Genomic DNA, 24,106 nt, shown 5'->3' on the forward strand with positions numbered 1-24,106 from the left:
GCGTCATAGCTCCACAACAAGCCTGCGCTCATGCGTCATAGCTCCACAACAAGCCTGCGCTCATGCGTAATAGCTCCACAACAAGCCTGCGCTCATGCGTAATAGCTCCACAACAAGCCTGCGCTCATGCGTCATAGCTCCACAACAAGCCTGCGCTCATGCGTAATAGCTCCACAACAAGCCTGCGCTCATGCGTAATAGCTCCACAACAAGCCTGCGCTCATGCGTAATAGCTCCACAACAAGCCTGCGCTCATGCGTAATAGCTCCACAACAAGCCTGCGCTCATGCGTAATAGCTCCACAACAAGCCTGCGCTCATGCGTAATAGCTCCACAACAAGCCTGCGCTCATGCGTAATAGCTCCACAACAAGCCTGCGCTCATGCGTAATAGCTCCACAACAAGCCTGCGCTCATGCGTAATAGCTCCACAACAAGCCTGCGCTCATGCGTAATAGCTCCACAACAAGCCTGCGCTCATGCGTAATAGCTCCACAACAAGCCTGCGCTCATGCGTAATAGCTCCAACACGTCTAATTGCGGCTGCGGCCAGTGGTAAGGTCAAACTACCAGAGGACAAGTGGCAGACTGGCAGTAGGTAGGGAACAAAAGGAACAATGGGGTAAAGGAAATAGAGGCATCAGACATAATTTTTAAGGCACCCGGGATAATCGAGTACTGGTATAATATGTAAAAGTAGAAAAATTAAGAATATTTTTGATCAATTTGAAACATATAATCTGAAATGTATTTTTATAATTATTTTTTCTGTTTAAATCAAACCAGGAAGTTAATTTTTCAGAAGTGAATCTGGTGTGCTTAAAAAAGTATTTCCTCTGTCCACAAAATAAGGGTTTATTTCGGTAAAAATTGAGCCATAAGCTGCCTTATCTGCTGACAGCTTAAAGTAGTTTACGGCTTCATTTTTGTACCAGGTTTGCATTTAAATATTTTGCGCATTGAATGCAGTTGGTTTTTTTGTGTAGGTGTAAGTTAACGTTTTGTTAACGCTTACATCTGATGTTGGGTTTCTAAAAAATCGCACCATAACAATTTCGTTGCTATGGTAGTTCGTTCGGCCTTACACTATATTAATATCTGCGCTCCTTACATTTGATTGCCTCTAGTGAGAAACAAAAACAAAGATACATTGAATTTATTAAAAATGAAATGAGATTAAAAATTTTATTTAATGAAAAAAATTTTTTGTTTTGTTTTATTACATTTTTAAATGTATTGATATATGTAATATTTAGTGCTGCCCTAGGCATAGGCCTAGTTAGAACAATGGAGATATGTACTTAATTATATTTTTATATGTAAATACATATTGATATTTAAACAAAACTCCAACTCCTACACCTGCAATAAATATTATATGACAATAAATGTATAAAGTGAAACACTCGTATTGTTTGAAGACTTTAATATCTCAATGGAAAGGAGGCCTCAAAAAGCTTATTTTAACTCTCTAACATCTAGCTGAGTATGCCTTATTGACAGCTACCAATAGTGTTTTAACTGTTTGAGCTTTCAATGGAAACCTGGTGTGAATTTGTGCATTTCGGCTTCTATTATTTTCTATGGGACGTGTAATTTTGTTGATAATGGAAAACACACCATTGGAAACTGTTGATAAGGGTAATAGCTTCCGACAGTAGTTTTTTTCATAAAAAAATAAGTAAACCTATAAAAATTGCAAAATTGTGTTCAACATCTGACTTTAAACAAAGAAATGCAAGAGACCTGTTTCCAGCTGTCACACTTGGTGTAACCTCCAGCTGTTGGTTCCTCTAGGTGCGGTACAGAGCTGTAGAGGATTACAGTGGCGCCTGTTGCCCAGTTACCAAAGGCATCAAAACATTCTTCACAACGCCGTGCACCGAGGAACCCAGGATGAAGCTGCAAAAAGGAGAGCTTGTTTTAGCCACTAGAGGGTTAAAGTAAGTTGCTGTCTTCTCTATTTCCCTTGTGTGTAGTTATGACTTTCTTTTATACCTATAGATGATACATTACTGACGTCTTAATAAGTAATAGAAAGCTAGAAGACAATCCTATTATTTATTGGTTGGAACTTTCATTGTTCAGCTAGAGCATGCAATTTACTTCTGTTATCAACTTTACTTTGTTCTTTTAGTATCCTTGGATAAAACGCATACCTAGGTAGGCTCTGGTGCAGCAGTGCTTTTCTGGGAGCTAGCTGCTGCTAAGTGGCTACACATATACAGTATATGCCTTTTGTCATTGTCTCACCAGATGTGTTCAGCTAGCTCCCAGTAGTGCATTGACGATATGGAGCTGACTTTAACTGCTAAACTCCATTTGCAGGGGTTAAACACATAGTTATATGCAAGCAATAGTACAATAATATAAAGCTCTAACGCATAATATCATTTTCATTACACTTTTATGTACCATTTAAATAATTCCCAGTAGTGCATTGCTGCTTTGGAACTGACTTTAAAGCTTCATAAAAGTGACAAAAGACAATGCTCATGTCTGGTGAGCCAATGACAAAAGTCACATGTTTAAACCAACTAAAATAATCTAATAACAATTAATATGAGACATTTTGCTTTTATTTAAATGCCATGGAGAGATTTTAAGGAAGACTGTACAATATAAACAATATAGAGCATGTCCAATCTATGTAATACTGCAGGAGAATAAAAAGACCTGCATGCTGGATGCCTTGAATCAAAATAAAGAGAGAAGGAAGACAGTCAGAGAGTTGTGACAGTGAGATTATTTTTAAAGGTACCAGGGCCGGCGCTTGTGTAAGGCAGTCTAGACAGCTTATTGAAAAATTATTTATGTGCACACGGTGACGGCACGGCACACTGACTAACTCTGTCAGACTCAGACAGGACAGTCCACAGACACTTCCAGTTCCTACATAAACTGTTACTCTACAGTTCTGCTAATTATTGCTAATTTTGCAGCATTTTTTTAATATGTATACTAAAGCAACTAGCTATTGGGCAGCAGCAATGCTATACAGCATGGGCAGCGCAGCAGGGGAGGGCGTCAGGCATGTGTGTGAACTGACTGTGAAGGCAGCCTGGCAGCTGAATGAGCTTACTTGCGTATCGGCAGCGCATAACTCCTATTTGTCAGAGTGAGACAGTCAGTGACACACACTCACTGACACTGAAAAGGATTTTGAAATTAAAGCAGAGGCTGAGCAGAGCCACGTAAGTGGAAGCCACGCCCACCCACCCAGATGGCCAGAGAGACCGGCGGTACACTGAAGTGAGAGTTAGGTAGGATGGATCATGGCGGATTATGGCACTTTATGTTTTCTAATTTTATATAAAATCTAACGGCACCACTTGCACCTTAGTTTCACACTCCCTATTAGCCTATGCCAGTGTTTTTCAACCAGTGTGCCGTGAGAGATCCTCAGGTGTGCCGCGGCAGACTGACAACAGTGTGACATATTTTTTAAACTTTGCTTGTTTTTTACTCCCAGTGCAGGGGTAGTTTGTAGGAGGCATGGCATAACAGCACAATACATACAGTATGTGTGTGTTTGTGTGTATGTGTATATATATGCGCTGTATTAGGCTACAATGTGTGATTTTTTTTTAAATTTTGGGATGGTGGTGTGCCACAGGATTTTTTAATGTAAAAAAGTGTGCCACGGCAAAAAAAAAGGTTAAAAATCACTGGCCTATGCACTGCACAGACATGATCACTTATGAAGAACCCAGGTCAGGTATGGGTGAAGCTGCTACATTAAATAACATATATATATATATTTGTAATATATAACAGATCAGAAAGTGGTTGTGCTGCATAACAAATATATATAAACACACACATACAGTATGTATGTGTGTATATATATATATATATATATATATATATATATATATATATATATATATATACACACATATACATACACACACACATACATACTGTATGTGTGTGTTTATATATATATTTGTTATGCAGCACAACCACTCTCTGATTATTATTTTTTTTATGCTGCACTACCACTGCCTGAGTTGCTATGCTGCGCTACCACTGTTTGATTGGAATTTAGCCACCAATCAGCAAGCGCTCCCCAGGTGCTGAAACAAAAACGGGCCAGCTCCTAAGCTTACATTGCTGCTTTTTAAATACAGATACCAAGAGAATGAAGAAAATTGATATTAGGAGTTAATTAGAAAGTTGCTTAAAATGTCATGCTCTATCTGAATCCTGATAGAAAAAATGTAGGTTTCATAGTCGTTTAAGTAGCAATGGGATGGTATGTAATCAGTCAGGGGGGGCGGTAAATTGTTCCCTCGTCTGTGTGGCCAAAAATCCTAGCACTGAAAGGTACATAAAGGTGCAAAAAGAAAATACTTCCGTTTGTTAGAGCATTTTAACATTGCATAGCAATAGAGTAAAGGGGACCACTTAATCTTATAGCCCAATGTGCCAATCCCAAATCCTGCCCATGGATCATAGTAACAGCACTAAAGAAATGCAACTGAGGCTCCAAAGTGTAATCCTACAGAAGCTCTTTATTGCGGCTCCACCCTTTTTCTTATCACCAGATTAGTCCCCTTATAAAGGATTCACTAACCTCACCTCTTAAAGTCACATACAAAATATTCATTTAAAGGTGAACTAAACTTGCCACCCCCTGTAGGGTAGTATCTAACATTGAAAAAATAAACCAGTATATACATAACAAAAGAGGTTACCTTTTTATACATACAGAGACTTTGGGGCATGAAGTATTTAATTAATGAGCTTCTTTTAATAATAATTCCATATTCCTATAACCAATAGTACAGTTGACAAGAACATTTTAGCTGGCTGATATAATTTTCCAAATTTTTTTGGGAGGAAACTGAAGATGTTCAAATTTTGGATTCCTAATATTAGACTAGTTTTAGCCTATTCACTCCCTTACTTTTTGGGAGGTCTCCCCTATTTATAGAAGACCACATGGGCACTTTAAGTGTGTAGATTACAAAAGTAGAGTCTCATGTATCATATTTCTTAAAGGGACATGAAACCCAATTTGTTTCTTTCATGATTCAGATAAAGCATATAAATGTAAACAACTTTTTATTTTACCTCTTTTATCACATTTTCTTCATTCTCTTGGTATCTTTTGTTGAAAAGCAGGGGTGTAAGCTCAGGAGCGTACTTGTATCTGGAGCACTATATGGCAGTAGTATTGCAAGAATCCTAGACCATGGGAATGAAGAAAAGTAAATAGTTTTTAAAATTGTATGCTCTGTCTGAATTAACAAAGAAAATATTTGTGTTTCATATTTTGTTTTTCTGAGTAAGAAATATTACCTCCTAATGTTATTGCAGTGTGATACATTTTTTCTAACTGTTCCATAATTCTGGGGTTTCAGTATCGTGTATCTACTGTCGCTTCTCCTGTGAACACCAGCCCTAACTAGTTTACCAAAATAAGCTCCCTAGTGAAAAACCACATAGGGGGCAATTTAAATTTGAATAGAATCTTTAGAAAAAAAACACTGGTTTTCAAACCTGTCTTTAGTGCTCCCTAACAGGTCAGATTTTGAGGATATCTGAACTGGAGCACGAGAAATAATCAGTTGATTAATAAACATGCGGCTAGGTTACGAGTTTTGCGTTATGAGCGGTGCGGTGCTAACTTGCACGTTATTGTCACCGCTCACTTCCCTACAGCGCTGGTATTACAGGTTTTCATAAACCTGGCGTTAACAGGCAAGAAGTGAGCGTAGAGCAAATTTGTGCTCCATACCGCACTCCAATACCAGCGCTGCTTAAGTCAGCAGTGAGCTGGTTTTAAATGCTCGTGCACGATTTCGCCATAGACATCAATGGGAGAGCCGGCTGAAAAGAAGCCTAACACCTGCAAAAAAGCAGTGTGAAGCTCCGTAACGCAGCCCCATTGATTCCTATGAGGAAACTAAATTTATGTTTACACCTAGCACCCTAACATGAACCCCGAGTCTAAACATCCCTAATCTTACACTTATTAACCCCTAATCTGCAGTCCCGACATCGCCGACACCTACATTATACTTATTAACCGCTATTTTTATTTTACAGGCAAGTTTGTATTTATTTTAACTAGGTAGAATAGTTGCTAAATAGTTATTAACTATTTACTAAATACCTAGTTAAAATAAATACAAATTTACCTGTAAAATAAAACCTAACCTGTCTTACACTAAAACCTAACATTACACTACAATTAAATAAATTAAATTAATTAAATACAATTACCTAAATAACAAAAAAACACTAAATTACACAAAATAAAAAAAGAAATTATCAGATATTTAAACTAATTACACCTAATCTAATAGCCCTATCAAAATAAAAAAGCTCCCCCAAAATAAAAAAAAAACCCTAGGCTAAACTACCAATAGCCCTTAAAAGGGCCTTTTGCGGGGCATTGCCCCAAAGAAAATCAGCTCTTTTACCTGTAAAAAAAAAATACAAACAATCCCCCAACAGTAAAACCCACCACCCACACAACCAACCCCCCAAATAAAATCCTAACTAAAAAAAACTAAGCTCCCCATTGCCCTGAAAATGGCATTTGGATGGGCATTTAGCCCTATTGCTGCCCAAACTTTAAACCCGAAGCCGCAAGAAGTCCTCAACGAAGCCGGGAGAAGTCTTCATCCAAGCCGGCAGAAGTAGTCCTCCAGACGGGCAGAAGTCTTCATCCAGATGGCATCTTCTATCTTCATCCATCCGGCGCGGAGGGGGTCCATCTTCAAGACATCCGACGCGGAGCATCCTCTTCTTCCGACGACTAAAGACGAATGAAGGTTCCTTTAAATGACGTCATCCAAGATGGCGTCCCTTTAATTCCGATTGGCTGATAGAATTCTATCAGCCAATCGGAATTAAAGGTGAAAAAATCCTATTGGCTGATCCCCGCTTCGTTTAGGATGGATGTCCGGTCTTTAAAACTGTAAGTGTTACGTTTTTTTAAGGGTTTATTGGGTGAGTTTTAGTTTTATATTAGGGTTTGGGCAGCAATAGAGCTAAATGCCCTTTTAAGGGCAATGCCCATCCAAATGCCCTTTTCATGGCAATGGGGAGCTTAGGTTTTTTTAGTTAGGATTTTAATTGGGGGGTTGGTTGTGTGGGTGGTGGGTTTTACTGTTGGGGGGTTGTTTGTATTTTTTTTTTTACAGGTAAAAGAGCTGATTTCTTTGGGGCAATACCCCGCAAAAGGCCCTTTTAATGGCTATTGGTAGTTTAGTTTAGGCTAGGGTTTTTTTTATTTTGGGGGGGGGGGTTATTTTGACAGGGCTATTAGATTAGGTGTAATTAGTTTAAATATCTGATAATTTCTTTTTTTTATTTTGTGTAATTTAGTGTATTGTTTTTTTTTTTGTAATTTAGGTAATTGTATTTAATTAATTTAATTTATTTAATTGTAGTGTAAGGTTAGGTTTTATTTTACAGGTAAATTTGTATTTATTTTAAATAGGTAGTTAGTAAATAGTTAATAACTATTTAATAACTATTCTACCTAGTTAAAATAAATACAAACTTGCCTGTAAAATAAAAATAAACCCTAAGCTAGCTACAATGTAACTATTAGTTATATTGTAGCTAGCTTCGGGTTTATTTTATAGGTAAGTATTTAGTTTTAAATAGGAGTAATTTAGGATTTTTTATTTAGATTTATTTGAATTATATTTAAGTTAGGGGGTGTTAGGGTTAGACTTAGGTTTAGGGGTTAATAAATTTAGTATAGTGGTGGCGACGTTGGGGGCGGCATATTAGGGGTTAATAAATGTAGGTAGGTGGCGGCGATGTTGGGGGCAGCAGATTAGGGGTTAATAATATTTAAACAAGCATAGCAAGAAAGTAGATTCCCCAAAATAAGGGGTTTCCAAAAGTCTAGGCTAAACCAGCACAACCGTAAGTAATGAAGACTCAAGAAACAAAAGTGTCAAAAATAAAACACAAATGTCACAAACATACCACATTCAGACATGGGATCCCAGAAAATAAAAGTCAATGGGCTGAGAAAGAACTTCTGGTGCACCAGGGCGAACTGGATAGATATACGTTAACCAATGGTATTAAATTTTTGTAATCCACAGAGGAAATAGTTTTATATCTTAAAAGTCCCCAAAGTGCCGCTCAGCCGAACTAGCCGGACCAAAGCCTCGACCCAGGATCGTGATCGAATCACTTTCAAAGCATACCTTAGAAGCCGTGCGTGTATATATTATTCACAGGTGCAGGAGCTGTCATGTCCTCCTTAGCAACGAATGGTAAACAGTACTACCTGTGTCCGTAGCGCCAACGGCAAAGTCTTCTATGCTTAAGTGGAGCGCGGTCTTACAGGGCAGGTCGGGGCTAGCCAGGATCCAATGCTGCGGTGAACAGAAAAGCTGCAAAGCTTTTCTTTGTTAATAATATTTAACTAGTGTTTGTGAGGTGGGAGTGCGGCGGTTTAGGGGTTAATGTTTATTATAGTGGCGGCGATGTCCGGAGCGGCAGATTAGGGGTTAATAATTTTATGATAGCGTTTGCGATGCGGGAGGGCCTCGGTTTAGGGGTTAATAGGTAGTTTATGGGTGTTAGTGTACTTTTTAGCACTTTAGTTATGAGTTTTATGCTACAGCTTTGTAGCGTAACACTCATAACTACTGACTTTAGATTGCGTTACGAATCTTGCGGGATAGGCTGTACCGCTCACTTTTTGACCTCCCAGAAAAAGCTTGTAATATCGGCGCTATGGAAGTCCCATTGAAAAAGGACTTTATGCAAATTGCGTAAGTTAATTTGCGGTACGGCCAAAAAAGTGTGCGGGACAGCTGTACCTACAAGACTCGTAATAGCAGCGGTAGTGAAAAAGCAGCGTTATAACCCATAACGCTGCTTTTTTTACTCATAACGCAAAACTCGTAATTTACCTGCTCTCATCCAAGGTAATAATAAAAATCTGGCCTGTTGGGGAGGCCTGAGGACAGGTTTGAAAACTTGTGGCTTAAACCAATTCCTACAAATAAAGTTGTGGTTCTTGTGGCTCAGACTGCTATAACAAGTGACAAAGGCTAATACATAATTTTTTTTCGTTTGATTCTCTGAACTGATTATCCAAATCAATGTAATTTAGCTCCTGTTGGGTATATCCTTGTTTTAAAAACCTTTGTATTATTTCTTCCAAATGTTTGTGTCTCAAAGCAGGAAACAATCCTTCTTTTTGCCCGTAGGAGCTGAGATTTAGGGACACTTCTAAATGGCCCAGGAGGATGATAAACTTTTTCTAAGTAAAAGAGTATTCCTGTCAATAGGCTCCCTAAAAATATCTGTCTCAACTAAACAACTGTGTCCAAAACGTCCACAGAATAATGATCATATCTAGCAGAGAATTTAAGGGCAGGACCACTTTCCTGAGCATTTTGCCTGTATTCTGGCTTTAAGTACCAAGACTCCATACCTAAAGCATTTTTCTAAATATGTCTAATGCAAATACAACTACCCACACTGGGAATTTAACTGCTTGGGAATTATTTGAATGGGACATAAGTGTTATGAAAATGGTCCAATGTGTTAGAGCATTTTATTATGTGTTAAACCCTGACAAAGGGGTGTATCACATTGTTAAAGTCACCTGAACACATCTAGTTAGCCAGTAGTGCATTGCTGCTCTTGAGCCTAAATAATTATACTTTTCAAAAAAGGTTACCAAGAGAGCAAAGTACATTTGGTAATAGAAATAAATAAAAAAAGTGTTTTAAAACGACATGCTCTGTCTGAACCATAAAAGTTCAGTTTTAACCAGAGATCAGACAGAACCAATAAATAATGTATTAATTGTTAATTTAACTTTTTCTGATCAGTCTCAGCAAACATCATTTTAAATGGATAGGGCCAATGTTTTAAGAAGATCCTGCAGTTTATTTATTTGTTCTTTTATAGAATACTAGTCCTAAAGCCCGTTCACACGGGCCGTGTGGTTTTATTTTTATATTCTCTCTCTCCCCTATCTCTCTCTCTCCCCTCTTTCTTCCCCCCCCGTCTCTCTCTCTCCCCTGTCTCTCTCTCTCACTCTCTCTCCCCTGTCTCTCTCACTCTCTCTCCCCTGTCTCTCTCACTCTCTCTCCCCTGTCTCTCTCACTCTCTCTCCCCTGTCTCTCTCACTCTCTCCCCCCTGTCTCTCTCACTCTCTCCCCCCTGTCTCTCTCACTCCCGTCTCTCTCACTCCCCTGTCTCTCTCTCTCTCTCTCTCTCTCTCTCTCTCCCCTGTCTCTCTCCCCTGTCTCTCTCTCTCCTCCCCCCTCTCTCTTTCTCCCCTGTCTCTCTCTCCCCTGTCTACATAAGTCCAGACCCAATTTTTTTTAAGTGCAGAGCAAATGTTTGTTTTTAAAATTAAAATATGTGTTTTGTATGTGCTGTGTAGCACATAGATAAGTCCGGACCTTTCAAATGACCTTTCTAGCACTGCGTTGCGCATTTGTATTAAGTTTTGTGAAGCCTCGCAGCGCTTTCAACTGCTAGTCACGCGACTACTCGCGCCGGTAGCTCGCACTGAGGCTATGTTTGCGGGTGCGAGGGTGCGCGTGCGCATGCGTGCTAAGTGTGTGTGTGTGCAAGGGTGCGCGTGCGCGTTCGGCCAAGTAAGTGTGTTAATGGCTAAGTGTGTGGGGATAGGCTAAGTGGCGTGCGGGCAAGTTTGTGGGTGCAAGTGTGCGCGTGCGAGGTACAATGGCTAAGTGTTAATGGCTAAGTATGTGGGAATAGGCTAAGTGGCGTGCGGGCAAGTTTGTGGGTGCGAGTGTGCGCGTGCGAGGTACAATGGCTAAGTGTTAATGGCTAAGTATGTGGGGATAGGCTAAGTGGCGTGCGGGCAAGTTTGTGGGTGTGTGGGTGCGAGGGTGCGCGTGCGAGGTACAATGTGGGTGCGAGGGTGAGGGTGCGCGTGCGAGGTACAATCTGTCAGCTGTGCCGAGGTGCGCGTGCGAGGATCTAAGGCCAAGTGTTTGTTTCTACTGCGCATGACGGCTTTAGACAAACACTTGCCTTTTATAATATAGGATTGTAGAACAAAAATATTCTCATTGAGAAGTAATTGTGTAATCGTATACTCAAAAGATATCATATATTGAAGATTTATAAAACTTTATTAGGGGATTTTACCATATGGACAATAATACTTCTTGTTCTTTATCTCAGAAACTGGATGTACGGAGACAAGATTATTGATTCAGACGCACCAGAAGGTGAGTAATCAAGATTCTTCCAGTGGGTTACTTTAAACTGGAAGGCTGAATGATGGTAACTAGTGTTACCGGCTAAAATTTAAGCCAATATTAATCTCAAAGGAGCTAATATCTTGTTCAATGTTTGTTGCACAAATTGTAATTAAACAAATGTAAGTTGAATTATGCAAATAATCAGTGCTTTGGATAGTTTAAGTAATTTATGTAACAGAATATATTATAATTATGCAAAGTATTACACTGTTCCAAACTTGCTACTTCATAATAACACGGGCTGGCAACATTTTCTGTAGAGAACACTTGGTTCAGGTTTAAGTCTCATTATTTATTTTTTATGATATTAGAAATAAAGTGTCTATAAAAAATGTAACTGAAGACAAAAAACGTAACCTATCATATAGGTGTTGTGGTGTACACAAAGGTATTTTATTAATACATTGTTGTACAAGAGAGAAACAAGAGTGCTGATGAGGTTCCCACATCATTACATGTTTTATTTTAAAGTATTGCTAGACAACTGGTGGAAGGATAGGAAACTAAAGATCTTGTGAGAGAGTAATGTTTGTCTTTTTGTTTATATTAAATTATGTAAACAATTATGTGAACAGGGTGTACTTATTCTGTAGTAGATCTTGAATGTTAGGACAATGGCCGTATAAATGGCAGATGATGTTTAACAGATATAAATCTTTAGTAGCATTTAACCTTGAATATGGAGAATCATTTTCCATTTCAGAGCACTGCTAGTCCCAAGCGGAACCTGCTGGTTGCCTAATCAGTAGCTTTAGTCATACAGTTGGGTTGTGCGACTGCTGCTTCAGTTCAGTGCTCTACAGCTCCGAAGCAGTACTTAAACTAACCATTGCAGGAGTTAAACACATAACATTGTAGGGTCACTACATTCTGTAATTAATTGGTAAAGGTCATTTTTCCACTACAATTATTTTTTAAAGCAATGGTGAGGAGTTTAATGTAGGTCTGTTTTTCCCTAAAGAAAGGTTGTTTGTAAGAACAATTGTCACCACCATATTCATATTTTCAGGCTTATTGTAGCCAAAGAGTTAATTCCAAGATAAATATTAATGAAGATAAAAATGAATGTAAATATCAACTTTAGAGCACAACCATGGGGGATATAGCAAAAAGCAATAAGGACCATTCTGATATATTTTGTGCCTATTCTTTTTCAGACAGCTCAAGAGTAAGAGGCTGGTTCCCCAGGCGATGTGTGGTGAAATATATCTCGGATACAGGCTCCGACCAATCAGATGATGAGAAGAAAACCAGATAACCTATTCTAAATGCCTTTATCCCTGAATATGTGCCACAATCCTATCCACTCACTATGGATTAATGTAGCATTGCTGAATGCACCATTACAACCGAGCCCTGACCTGTTTTATAAGTTAATAGAGTCAATATAACCTACCTCTTCTGTCACAGTGAAACCTTTTTGGCCTTGAAGGGGTTAAAGAAAGTCTCATCTGACCTAGCGCACCAAGCAAGGATGTAAACTTTATTGAGACTCTTAATTTATAAATCAGTGAGTTAAAGAACAAATAAAGTAACATTATTAAGAAAAATATTCTACCGGGGCTTTGTAGCTTTCACATAATGCAACCTCCGCCTGTATTTATATTGCAGGCACATTATGAGTTGCTCTGCTTTGTAAAACCAGCTATATCTAAGTTTGTCACCGCTCGGTAAGATGCACAGGGTTTGTGGCAACCACAGGACATTTTTTTTAGGAATGGTGAGACGTGATAATTTCTGTTGTGACATATTTAAGAACCGCTGGTTTAAGAGCAATAAAATGCTGCAGAATTTGTTTACATAAAATGTTTTTTTAAATGTAATTGTATTTTGTATTGTGGCTATACAGAGGCAAATCTAATGTCTTCTGACTATCCTAGAACCACTCAGAGATTTAGGAAATCATTTTTTATTTTTTTTAGTTCATAAAGGCTGAGCTCTGATATTTCCATTTATACAGCGATTTCTATATTAAACCAGCACTACTATCTTCAGTTTTGTTTCCTTTTAACCATTTAGTTTAAACTAAACATTTCGACCATGTGGTTATTTCCCTTTTATTACTCAGAACTGCTTTTGATTATAAAGATGATCAGGAAACATTTTGATACCCTATAGAAAGCATTCCCAAGCCTTGTCTGATACATTCTAGACATAATGTGGACAAAGTAGGGGGTTTAGAGCCCCCAAATTTACCTAGATCCTTTTTGCCATAGGAAACAAAACAAAAAATCTAAATATATAAAGAGTATAGAAGAGGTGGAAAACTGCAATTTATTTTAAAGAATCATATTTATTAAATAGTATAGATACAGAATTACAGAGTCTCCCCCTGTCTATAAACCTCAGTCAATGTTATCAGTAAATTGTGTTTGGCTTAACTGGTCTTAGCATTTTGCCACTGAAACCAAACTGTATTATCTTATATACATCAGTGTGTGTATCTGCATGCATGTGTGTTTTCATGAGTGGGTGCATGTATGAGTGCATCTGTCTGTAAATAATATATATATGTGTGTTTGCGTATATGTATGAATGTGTGTGTGTGTGTGTGTACATATATATATATATATATATAGGCATCCAACAAGAAAAGCACTCACCGGGTCTTATCCAGCAAAAATCTTTTTAATATGTGACGTTTCGGGGTTGCCCCCGTCCTCAGACAACAGTTGTCTGAGGACGGGGGCAACCCCGAAACGTCACATATTAAAAAGATTTTTGCTGGATAAGACCCGGTGAGTGCTTTTCTTGTTGGATGCCTATATTGTTACTTTAAAGCACCCCGGGCAGGCTAAATAAAGGACTGTGTTACCGTGAGTGCTGCTACCTCTTGGGATATTATATATATATATATATATGTATGTTTGTGTGTGTATATATCTCATTCTCTATCTATATGTGTGTGTATGTATATATATATATATATATATCTGTGTGTGTGTGTGTATATATATATATATATAATATTGTGTGTGTGTGTGTGTGTGTGTATGTATATATATATATATATATATATATATATATATATATATATATATATATAACGTGTGTATGTGTCGCACACATGTTCTAGTATTGTTGCAATTATAACATTTGAGAGCAAAACCAACCACAATGCCTTCCAGAACTAGACCGTTAGTATCTTTATGCATATTATAATTATATGGAATTGGAATTTAAACATTTGAAGGTACTTTATGTGTTACAAATGTCTTTAGCCCATAAGTTATGGGGATACCAGCAGCATAATAACTTGTAGCCCTGATGAACTGATACAACAGAAAGTGATTATTTGTGTTTTTATAGCTCTATGATGTGATTCTTTTTTTCTTGCTTTGAACTATGTTATCTTTTTAAAAAATATATACATTATATCCATTATTAATAAAAGCAGAAGAAAATGGGGTGAAGTGAGATTATGTTCCTTTATTTGTGATTTTGGGGTGTGGTCAGGTGTAGTATTTGTATATAGTGTAACGAGCCCAACCATAAATATATAAACATTTTAAAGCCTTGTTTTGTTCCATTACAGTTAGATTAGCCAAATGAAAGACCTGTTGGTTCTTCTTTGACGTATTTGCTTTCTAAGACTCAAGGAAACTCCTGTAGAAATGAAATAAGTCTTTAGTCAAGTGAAGTTTATATTTCTATTAATGAGAAACTTGATTAAAGCAACTACAAATAAAGTTATTTATTGAGTTACATTATATTACAAAAGTTGATTAGTTCCAACAGTTGAGTGCAGCTGTTAAATCGGACCTGTTTATAGGTTGCTTAACCATTTTAGTCCAATAATAATAATAAATGTTCACAGCTTCCAAAATGTTTCTATTTGCTGTAGACCATATTTTTTTTGTTCGTTAATTGCGCAATTCTTGCAATTGATATATTTTGGTAAAACCGCAATGGAAACAAGGAGTTGGTAATTAACCGCACAGTTCGGGTTACAAGACTCCGCTTGTTTTTTGATGATGCTGTGAAGTTTCTCCATGTCTGAATAATGAGGATCCAGCCAGATCTCTGTACATATTACTCCTGGAGCTTGGAATACAACTCGTCCATGTGGCTCTTAAAGTGCTTTGCAACTTCGGCTCTCTTGGCTTTTAGAGTTGGTGTTAGGAAACCATTTTCCACTGTCAGCATCTCGGAATGAACATAGATGTCTTTTACCTGAGAAGCACAAAGAAGATAACATCTAATGTCAGGTACTAGCAGTGCAGGATCTTCTGAGCAATGAGCCGTAATATTACAGGGTATCTCATTCATTATTCTTTGTACCTTAGTCACTAAAATAGTTCATCTAAAAGTGAAGGAAGTGGCATCTTAGCAAATGTTCCTGTTTACTGTTAAAGGGACACTCAAGTCAATATTAAAGTTCATGATTCAGATAGAGCAGCAATTTTAAACAACTTTCCAATTTACTTCCATTAACAAAATGTGCACAGTCTTTTTATATTTACACTTTTTGTGTCACCAGCTCCTACTGAGCATGTGCAAGAATTCACAGCATATACGTATTTGCATTTGTGATTGGCTGATGGCTGTCACATGATACAGGGGCAGTGGAAATAGACATAACTTTGCAATTTATTTAACAAAAATCTACTACTCATTTGAAGTTCAGACTAAGTGCTATTGCATTGTCTTCTTATCATGCATTTGTTAATTGTGCAAATCTACTGTATTGACTGGTCCTTTAATTCCTGTAAATGCAGCCAATATTCAACTAAAAAATAAACTCATAACATGTTTATTTAAAGGGACAGTCTAGTCAAAATTAAACTCATGATTCAGATAGGTCATGTCATTTTAAACAACTTTCCTATCAAATTTGCTTTGTTCTCCTGGTATATTTTGTTGAAAGCTAAACCTAGGTAAGCTCATATGCTAATTTCTAAGCTCTTGAAGTCCACCTCTTATCTTGGGGCATTTTGACAGTTTCTTACAGTTAGACAGAGCTAATTCATGTTTGCCATATAGATAAACATTGTGCTCACTCCCGTGGAGTTATTTATGAGCCAGCACTGATTGGCTAAAATGCATTTCTGTCTAAAGAACTGATATAAGGGGGCAGTCTGCAGAGGCTTAGATACAAGGTAATCACACAGGTAAAAACTGTATTATTATAACTGTGTTGGTTGTGCAAAACTGGGGAATGGGTAATAAAGGGATTATCTATAGTTTTAAATAATATAAATTCTTGAGCAGACTGTCCCTTTAACCTTTTCCCGCCGTTGTATTCCGTCACAACGGCGCTAGGCTTTAAAGCCGTTATGACAGAATACAACGTCATAGCCAACGGCTGTGCTGAAGCCTACTGCGCTTGCAGAATTTGATCGCGGTCTGGAGGGCATTCCTAGCATCATAGGGACGCCCCCCAGACACGATCCCATAATTGAAATCTTGCGATTGTTTGCACGATTGCGTGATTTCAATTTGTCTACATCAGAACGTTGTTCCCATGTAGACTTTATAACCCGGTCACAAAAGGGTTAAGCATACAAAAATAACTGCAGTATAAATTCATTATTTATGGTTTCTTGTAACTTCACTCAGTACATTTCCACTACTCCTGAAAAACTGGACTGCGTAACAGTCTTGAAAGGACGTAAAATACATTGAGATTATGAAAAATGTTTAATTATGTGCACAAAAAAAACATTTTCAATATACTTTCATTATTTATTTAGCCAACATTTTTCTATAATTCTCTAGAAGTGGAGTTTTTTTTCTTAATCCTGTGAGAAAGTGCATACTCCTGACTGCACAAATCTAGCCTATCCATATACTACCAAGTGACTATTTAATCACTTTAGTAGCTCATTTAAATATATACCTGATTGATCTTAGCAAAGGTTTTTTAAGGATGTGTCTGGGACAATGCAAATTTGGCCTAGAAAATGGAAGTTTAAATTCTTTTAAATTTTTTTTTTTCTATTAGACCTTTGTTATAAAGTGTTTAATTGCTGGTATACCCCTAATAGGCCAGATGTTCATGATAATTGAACTAGAGCACAGGTGAAATAATCAGCTGACCAGTAACCATGGTTACCAAACTGCCCATCTGATTATTTTATATGTGCTCTAGCTCAGATACCATGAACATCTGGCCTGTTAGGGGTCCTATATACTGGAGTTAAGAAACACTGCACTATGCATATATATGTCACCAAGTATGATGCAGTTTATCTGAAACATATACATGCTACACAGTGATTGCTTAGATCTGGCCAGTAACTAATTTATATGTCTCATCTCCAGTTGTGAGGAACATATGAGACAAATATAGGCAAAGAATGGTTGAGGTGGGCAAATTTCCCAATGTCTAGAACAGTGCAAACACTAACTGTGCCACTGGGGACAGATATAAATGAACATTTATGATAATCAATGTATATGTGTCTACAGCTTTCATGACTTCTGTTTCAGTAACCTTTAAAGGGACACTAAACCCAGTTTTTTCTTTTTCACGATTCAGATAGAGCATGCAATTTTAAGCAACTTTCTAATTTACTCCTATTAACAATTTTTCTTCATTCTCTTGCTATCTTTATTTAAAAAGCAATAATTTAAAGGTTAGGAACAGGCCCATTTAAGGTTCAGCACCCAGGATAGTGCTTGATTATTGGTGGCTACATTTAGCAAACCAATAAGCAAGCATAACACTTGTTCTGAACCAAAAATGGTCTGGCTCCTAAGCTTTACATTCCTGCTTTTTAAATAAAGATACCAAGAGAACGCAGAAAAATTGATAATAGGAGGTAATTAGAAAGTTGCTTAAAATTTCTGCCCTATCCTAATCATGAAAGAAGAAAAAAATGGGTTTAGTGTCCCTTTAAGGGACTGTAAAATTTGTTTCTCCTTAATGTGTTTCCATTTACTCATTATACCAGCTGCAGAGGTTAAAATGTGTGGGAAATTGTTCCTTTAGCTATATTTTGCATATGAAATAGCTGTTTCTGCCAACTGAAACCACAACCCAATACAATTGGCTGATCTTGTAGGGAGAGAATACCTCATCTTATCTAATTGTTTACACAAAGTCCTCCATATCTTCTTTATTACAGTTAACTCAAAGGCCAATGCTTAGAGAAAAAAATGGAAAATTAACATTTTAGTACATCTGTTACAGCCCCCCACTGGGAACTTTATTTTATCTAAACCTTTTTTACAGTTTTTTTTGTAACTTAAAGGGATATCAAACCCCCCAAAAATATTTCATGATTCAGATAGAGCATATGATTTTAAACCACGTTCTAATTTACTTCTATTATCACTTTTTTCTTTGTTCTCTTGGTATCTTTTGTTGAAAAGCAGGGGTGTATGCTTAGGAGCCAGCCCATTTTGCAAGAATGTTTTACATTTGCTAGAGCACTATATGGCAGCACTATTTCCTGCCATGTAGTGCACCAGATGCCTACCTGGGTATCTCCTCAACTTAGAATATTATGGGAACAATGCAAATTTGATAATGTAAGTAAATTGCAAACTTTTTAAAAATGGTATGTTCTGTCTGATTTAAACGAGAACATTTTTGGGTTTAATATCCCTTTAAATTCAGAAATGTTCAGTATAGGTGGGGATACAATAGGCAAAATCAGCTATTTCAAATGAGACAATAAAGGTGAAGGAGCTGTTTTCTAAATAATTTAATACACTTCAGTAGGTAAAATGGATATTTGGGGACACATTTAAGCAGGCATCCTCAAACTTGGCCCTACAGAGGTTTTTGAACTACATTTCCCATGATGCTCAGCCAGCATTTCAGCTGGCTGAGCATCATGGAAAATGTAGTTCCAAAACCTCTGGAGGGCCAAGTTTGAGGATGTCTGCATTAAAGGGAAGAAAACATTAGAGCACATTGTCACTTTAATCAATATAGGCGAGCAAGAACCAGATTACTGCTGCACACTTGTACAAGACAAACGTGATGTTCACTACAGACCTGTTCAAATGACTTGAGCCCAGCCTGCTTTCCGAGTTTAATGATGTCATCTAAAATGGCTTTCTTCACAGTCTAGGAGTAAAATAGACAAAGTTACAAGTGTGACTTTAAATGGGGGATGTACTACATTTTAGTTTGTAAATTAAAGGGACGCCAAAGCTGTTTCACAGCTACCAAAATATTGTAGTGTTATGCCTCCATGAGCAGAATGTGTTTGCAGGGTTCATAGTTATCACTACCACAGAGGAGGGCAAATTCCCAATAACCCTCTTGCTGCACTCACTGGTATCCATGGGTTAAACCAATTACACCTTTGGTTAAGAGCCTTGGCCACAACTTTCTAATATTGGGATTTTTTGGGCAGTAACCAGATCGTGGTATGTACATTTGTAACCTTTAGATTGGGTCTATATGCTGGAGATCTTTAGTTACACAAGGGTTGGAATATAAAATGTTATTTTGTATGTTTTCTACTGTAAAAATAATTATGACCAGGAGATGGAGTCATATCTGTAATAAAATTTACAGAAAAAATGTTACAAGCATAGAAAAAGTCACTTACTGTGCTTCTGCACAATTCTTCATATGATCCTTTCACTCCAATTTTAGCTGCAAATTCTGGCAGAACCTCTGAATCAGGAATCACAACTCCAACAAGACATGACTGGGGAAACATAAAATAATTACAGCCTCATTATGGGTGAGGAAACATCCAATGGTTTCTTCTAATTTGTGCCTAAGTATTAAAGGGAATTCGGATTTAGTAACATAACTCAAAAGATATTTCAATTTAATCATGTTTTAAATAGGGATGGACGAATGAACGAAAAGTGTAATTCATTTGGTAGAACGAATAGTGCTGTGGACATTCCGTTTGAAAAATCGAATGTTGATAAGAATAAAAATCTAAATTCGGTAATCTGTTATTTCCGTTTTTCAAATGTTACTTTAGTTTTCGAATGTTCATAATTAAATGGAATATCTACATTTGAAATTTTGAATGTAACATTCGATTTAACAAATATTATTTAGAAGTTCAATAGTGGTAGAGAATTTAGTAAATTGATACATAAAAGATACAATATTTTGAATATTGCATAATTTGAATATTACATTTAAAGAGAGCATAATAAATACTATTACAAATATATCAATTAGACTTTTTTGTAATTCGGATATTGCATAATTAAAATGATTAGAAGAATTTGAATAGAATATTACATTTAAAGAAAGCATTAGAAATACTATTACGTTAAAGAATCTTAGAATGTTATACAAACATTCAAAATTCGAAACAAACGAATGAGTTAACCTTTTAAAGCCGTTATGCCGTTCTATTCCGTCATAATTAGACTGGGCTTTAAAGCCGTTATGACGGAATAGAACGTCATAGCTAACGGCTGTCCTGAAGCCTTCTGTGCTGTCAGGACTTGATCGCGGTCTTGGGAGCATTCTTAGGGTTGTAGGGACGCCCCCCAGATCCGATCCAATAATTGAAATCTCGCGATCGTGTGCACGATTGCGTGGTTTCAATTTGTCTACATCGGAACACTTTAGCCCTGACTCGAAAGGGTTAAAATTTGTTGTGTTTTTCGAATGTTGCAAAACATTCACTCATCCCTATTTTTAAATACTGCAAAATAATTAACTTAACAACCAGTGATCAGATGACTACAAATCTTATTTGCTTTTCTGCAGCATAAGAACATTTGCACAGAAATTCCCCACCCCCTTGTGTCTTGTGCTCTCAACTCTATTGAAAGCTGATAACAAATTGTACAGGTCCTGATTCTATACTACTATGTGAAATTTGCTGAGTAAGGATGTGCACTGCGCTGCAAAATACATGTATATTTTATAAACTTTATTTATATTGAAATAACTACAGTTGTGCATTTTGTATTATAGATAACTCATAACATGAAATAAAGACTTTCAAATGCTGCTATCCTTTATTTTCATAATGTACTCATATCCTTTAGGCCTGAAGAGTAGGTATTTTAGAGGAAGTTCACAGCCCCTCCAAAATGGTTTGGCAGGACTATCTCATAGCCTCTTATTCTAGAGAAAATAGTGACCAATGAATTCATTAAAATATTGAACTAAAAAACTCTCACAACGCTGTTGGTTGATAGTCACACAATATCAAGTATTCCCCGCCCCCCCAGGGGTCAAGTCCTACAAAAAAAAGTGTGGGATCTCACCAAGACCTCCACCTGCCTCACAAGTAATATTGTTTTATTTTTATTTATATATATATATATATATATATATATATATATATATATATATATATATATATATATATATATATACACACACACACACACACACAGTGTATTTATATGTATATAATCTATACACCCTGGTTAATGAAAGCAAAATAAACCAATGAAGGGCTGAATGGTTGCCTTGGGGCCTGAGGATAGACACCCATGGTTATATTTTTACATGGCAAGGGTAACATTTTTATTTGTAATTTAGGATTCAAATGATACTGAATACTGAGATGCCAGACACACACTTTTTAGAACACATGAAGGGGCATTTCTATAAAGATGATGTTGAATAAACCAAAAAGCTAAGCTAAACAATAATGTGATTTAAAGTAAAAATATGGTAACAAGGCCTCTGAGTATCATTTTCTTTAACAGTTAACATGTATAGAAAGTAAATGTATAGCAAGTAACACTGGCAAGGAAAGCAGGAGACATGAGGGCACAGTAACATTAAAAGCAAACAGGTCACCTTGCACTTTGGGATGAAACTTTTAAGGTTGAATCTGTAGCAAATACATTATCTTGCACATGTCAGTATTCTGCAGAGAATCTGGGCTGCTGACCATAAATTGATTGACATACAGACACCAACATAAATAAACAGACTGTAAATACTATTGGTGTATAAAATAAAGTAATTGGGCTTATCCTACTTTCAAGATGTTTGACAAACAGACACATGTATTTCCCTTATAAACCTCAACCCAGCTATCTCTGGAAGAACTAAACTAAAAGGAATTCAGTGAGAAAGCTGGAAGGACATGACTCTTCCCTGCTTGATGAGCACATTTTTTCTTTGGTGACACCTGTTTAATGTCTAGATACAGGGTGTCCATACTTTGTTTTTAACCCACATGTTGCAAAGCCAACTTAGCTTCAGTTCCTCACAGGGTCCTTCCTCCCCTCTATTTCCTTTCCAGGGCAGGGTTTTACTCCCCATAACTAGAGGATCTCACTATCCCTATAGTGAGACTGTGCTCCAGCTCCTCCCACCAGCAGCAGCAGTGTACTGAACCATTTCTATTCTCTGTCCAGGGGGATCTAAGTTCCTCCTGCAAAAAATAGTGCAGGAACTCCGTTCCCATGTGTTCCCACTGGACTTGACCCCTGCCGCCCCCCCATAAAGAATAAACCTATAATGTATTTTAAAATTCTCTCTTTTAAAATTATGTTATGTAATTTTAAGACCATCAAGCATTGCCTGTTTAGAAGCTACATAGTAACATGGTGGATGAGGTTAAAAGAAGACAGAAGTCCATTGAGTTCAACCTATACAGATCGTACAAAATTTACAATAAAAAGCTCTAATTAAGTTTAACTTAATCCCATTAAAAAGGTGACCCATTTAACACAAGCAAATCATTTCCCTGAATTCTGTTTCTAGAAAGAAATGTATCTAAGCAATGTATAAATATATCTAAGGTATTGGCATTCACTACTTCCTTAGGCAATGAGATCCACAATTTGCGCTTACAGTGAACACATTTAACCCCTTTGTGATGGCAAAGGGTACTGCAGCTGTCACAAAGGGGTTAAAGTGGGGTTTGATTACAATCTTGTGCTTGTTTTCAGCAGATAATGAACTTCGACCGGTATTGTCATTGTTTCCCAGTGATATCAATCCCAAAATGCTTATTTTATTAATAACCCTGAAGTTTAAACTGTTTATCTCCCAAAATCAATATAAAATAGATATCCGTGCCAGTAATGTTGTTGTTTCATAATAGAAAAACGAAATGTGCTTTTGGGGGTTTAGCATCACAGGTTGAAGGATCTGGATCTGGATGTTGATTGATTCTATTTAATTGTGTGTGATTCTAATAGGTGACGTGCAAATAACTTGCTAAATTCCAACAGGCGCATTACCGATATAGTGACCAGCAAACACTGTTGGGTTATCAATTTTGCTAATTTTTAGTGTAGATTCTTATAATTAATTTTTTAACTTTAATTGACGAAACAGGAAACATTTTTGGCTAGATTTAGAGTTTGGCGGTAGCCGTCAAAACCAGCGTTAGAGGCTCCTAACGCTGGTTTTGGCCGCCCGCTGGTATTTGGAGTCAGTCAGGAAAGGGTCTAACGCTCACTTTCCAGCTGCGACTTTTCCATACCGCAGATCCCCCTACGGCATTTGCGTATCCTATCTTTTCAATGGGATCTTCCTAACGCCGGTATTTAGAGTCTTGGCTGAAGTGAGCGTTAGAAATCTAACGACAAGACTCCAGCCGCAGAAAAAAGTCAGTAGTTAAGAGCTTTCTGGGCTCACGCCGGTTTATAAAGCTCTTAACTACTGTGCTCTAAAGTACACTAACACCCATAAACTACCTATGTACCCCTAAACCGAGGTCCCCCCACATCGCCGCCACTCTCTTAAATTTTTTTAACCCCTAATCTGCCGCCCGCACACTGCCGCCACCTACGTTATCCCTATTTACCCCTAATCTGCTGCCCCTAATACCGCCGACCCCTATATTATATTTATTAACCCCTAATCTGCCACCCCCGCTATCGCTGACCCCTGCATATTATTATTAACCCCTAATCTGCCGCTCCGTACACCGCCGCAACCTACGTTATCCCTATGTACCCCGAATCTGCTGCCCTAACACCGCCGACCCCTATATTATATTTATTAAC

The 24,106-nt window shown here is 37.4% G+C and overlaps 2 protein-coding genes across 7 annotated transcripts in view; one reads left to right on the forward strand and one right to left on the reverse strand.

Moving 5' to 3' along the window:
• The window catches only part of ZDHHC6 (zinc finger DHHC-type palmitoyltransferase 6), a 38,509-nt gene extending 25,461 nt beyond the window's left edge, over positions 1 to 13,048 (forward strand). For all 6 annotated transcript variants that reach the window (XM_053691765.1, XM_053691762.1, XM_053691760.1 and 3 more), the window contains 3 exons: positions 1,797 to 1,942; positions 11,163 to 11,209; positions 12,400 to 13,048. In XM_053691765.1, coding sequence (XP_053547740.1) covers positions 1,797 to 1,942; positions 11,163 to 11,209; positions 12,400 to 12,500 — 294 coding nt within the window. In that variant the 3' untranslated portion in view covers positions 12,501 to 13,048. The remainder of the gene's footprint in view (positions 1 to 1,796; positions 1,943 to 11,162; positions 11,210 to 12,399) is intronic.
• A 2,226-nt stretch (positions 13,049 to 15,274) lies between these two features.
• ACSL5 (acyl-CoA synthetase long chain family member 5) overlaps positions 15,275 to 24,106 on the reverse strand; it is a 105,628-nt gene continuing 96,796 nt past the window's right edge. Inside the window, exons 19-21 of the mRNA XM_053692741.1 lie at positions 19,753 to 19,854; positions 19,191 to 19,262; positions 15,275 to 15,415 (exon numbers count right to left, since the gene is read on the reverse strand). Coding sequence (XP_053548716.1) covers positions 15,275 to 15,415; positions 19,191 to 19,262; positions 19,753 to 19,854 — 315 coding nt within the window. The remainder of the gene's footprint in view (positions 15,416 to 19,190; positions 19,263 to 19,752; positions 19,855 to 24,106) is intronic.

The sequence above is a fragment of the Bombina bombina genome, chromosome 9 (assembly GCF_027579735.1).
Source record: "Bombina bombina isolate aBomBom1 chromosome 9, aBomBom1.pri, whole genome shotgun sequence".
NCBI lineage: Eukaryota > Metazoa > Chordata > Amphibia > Anura > Bombinatoridae > Bombina > Bombina bombina.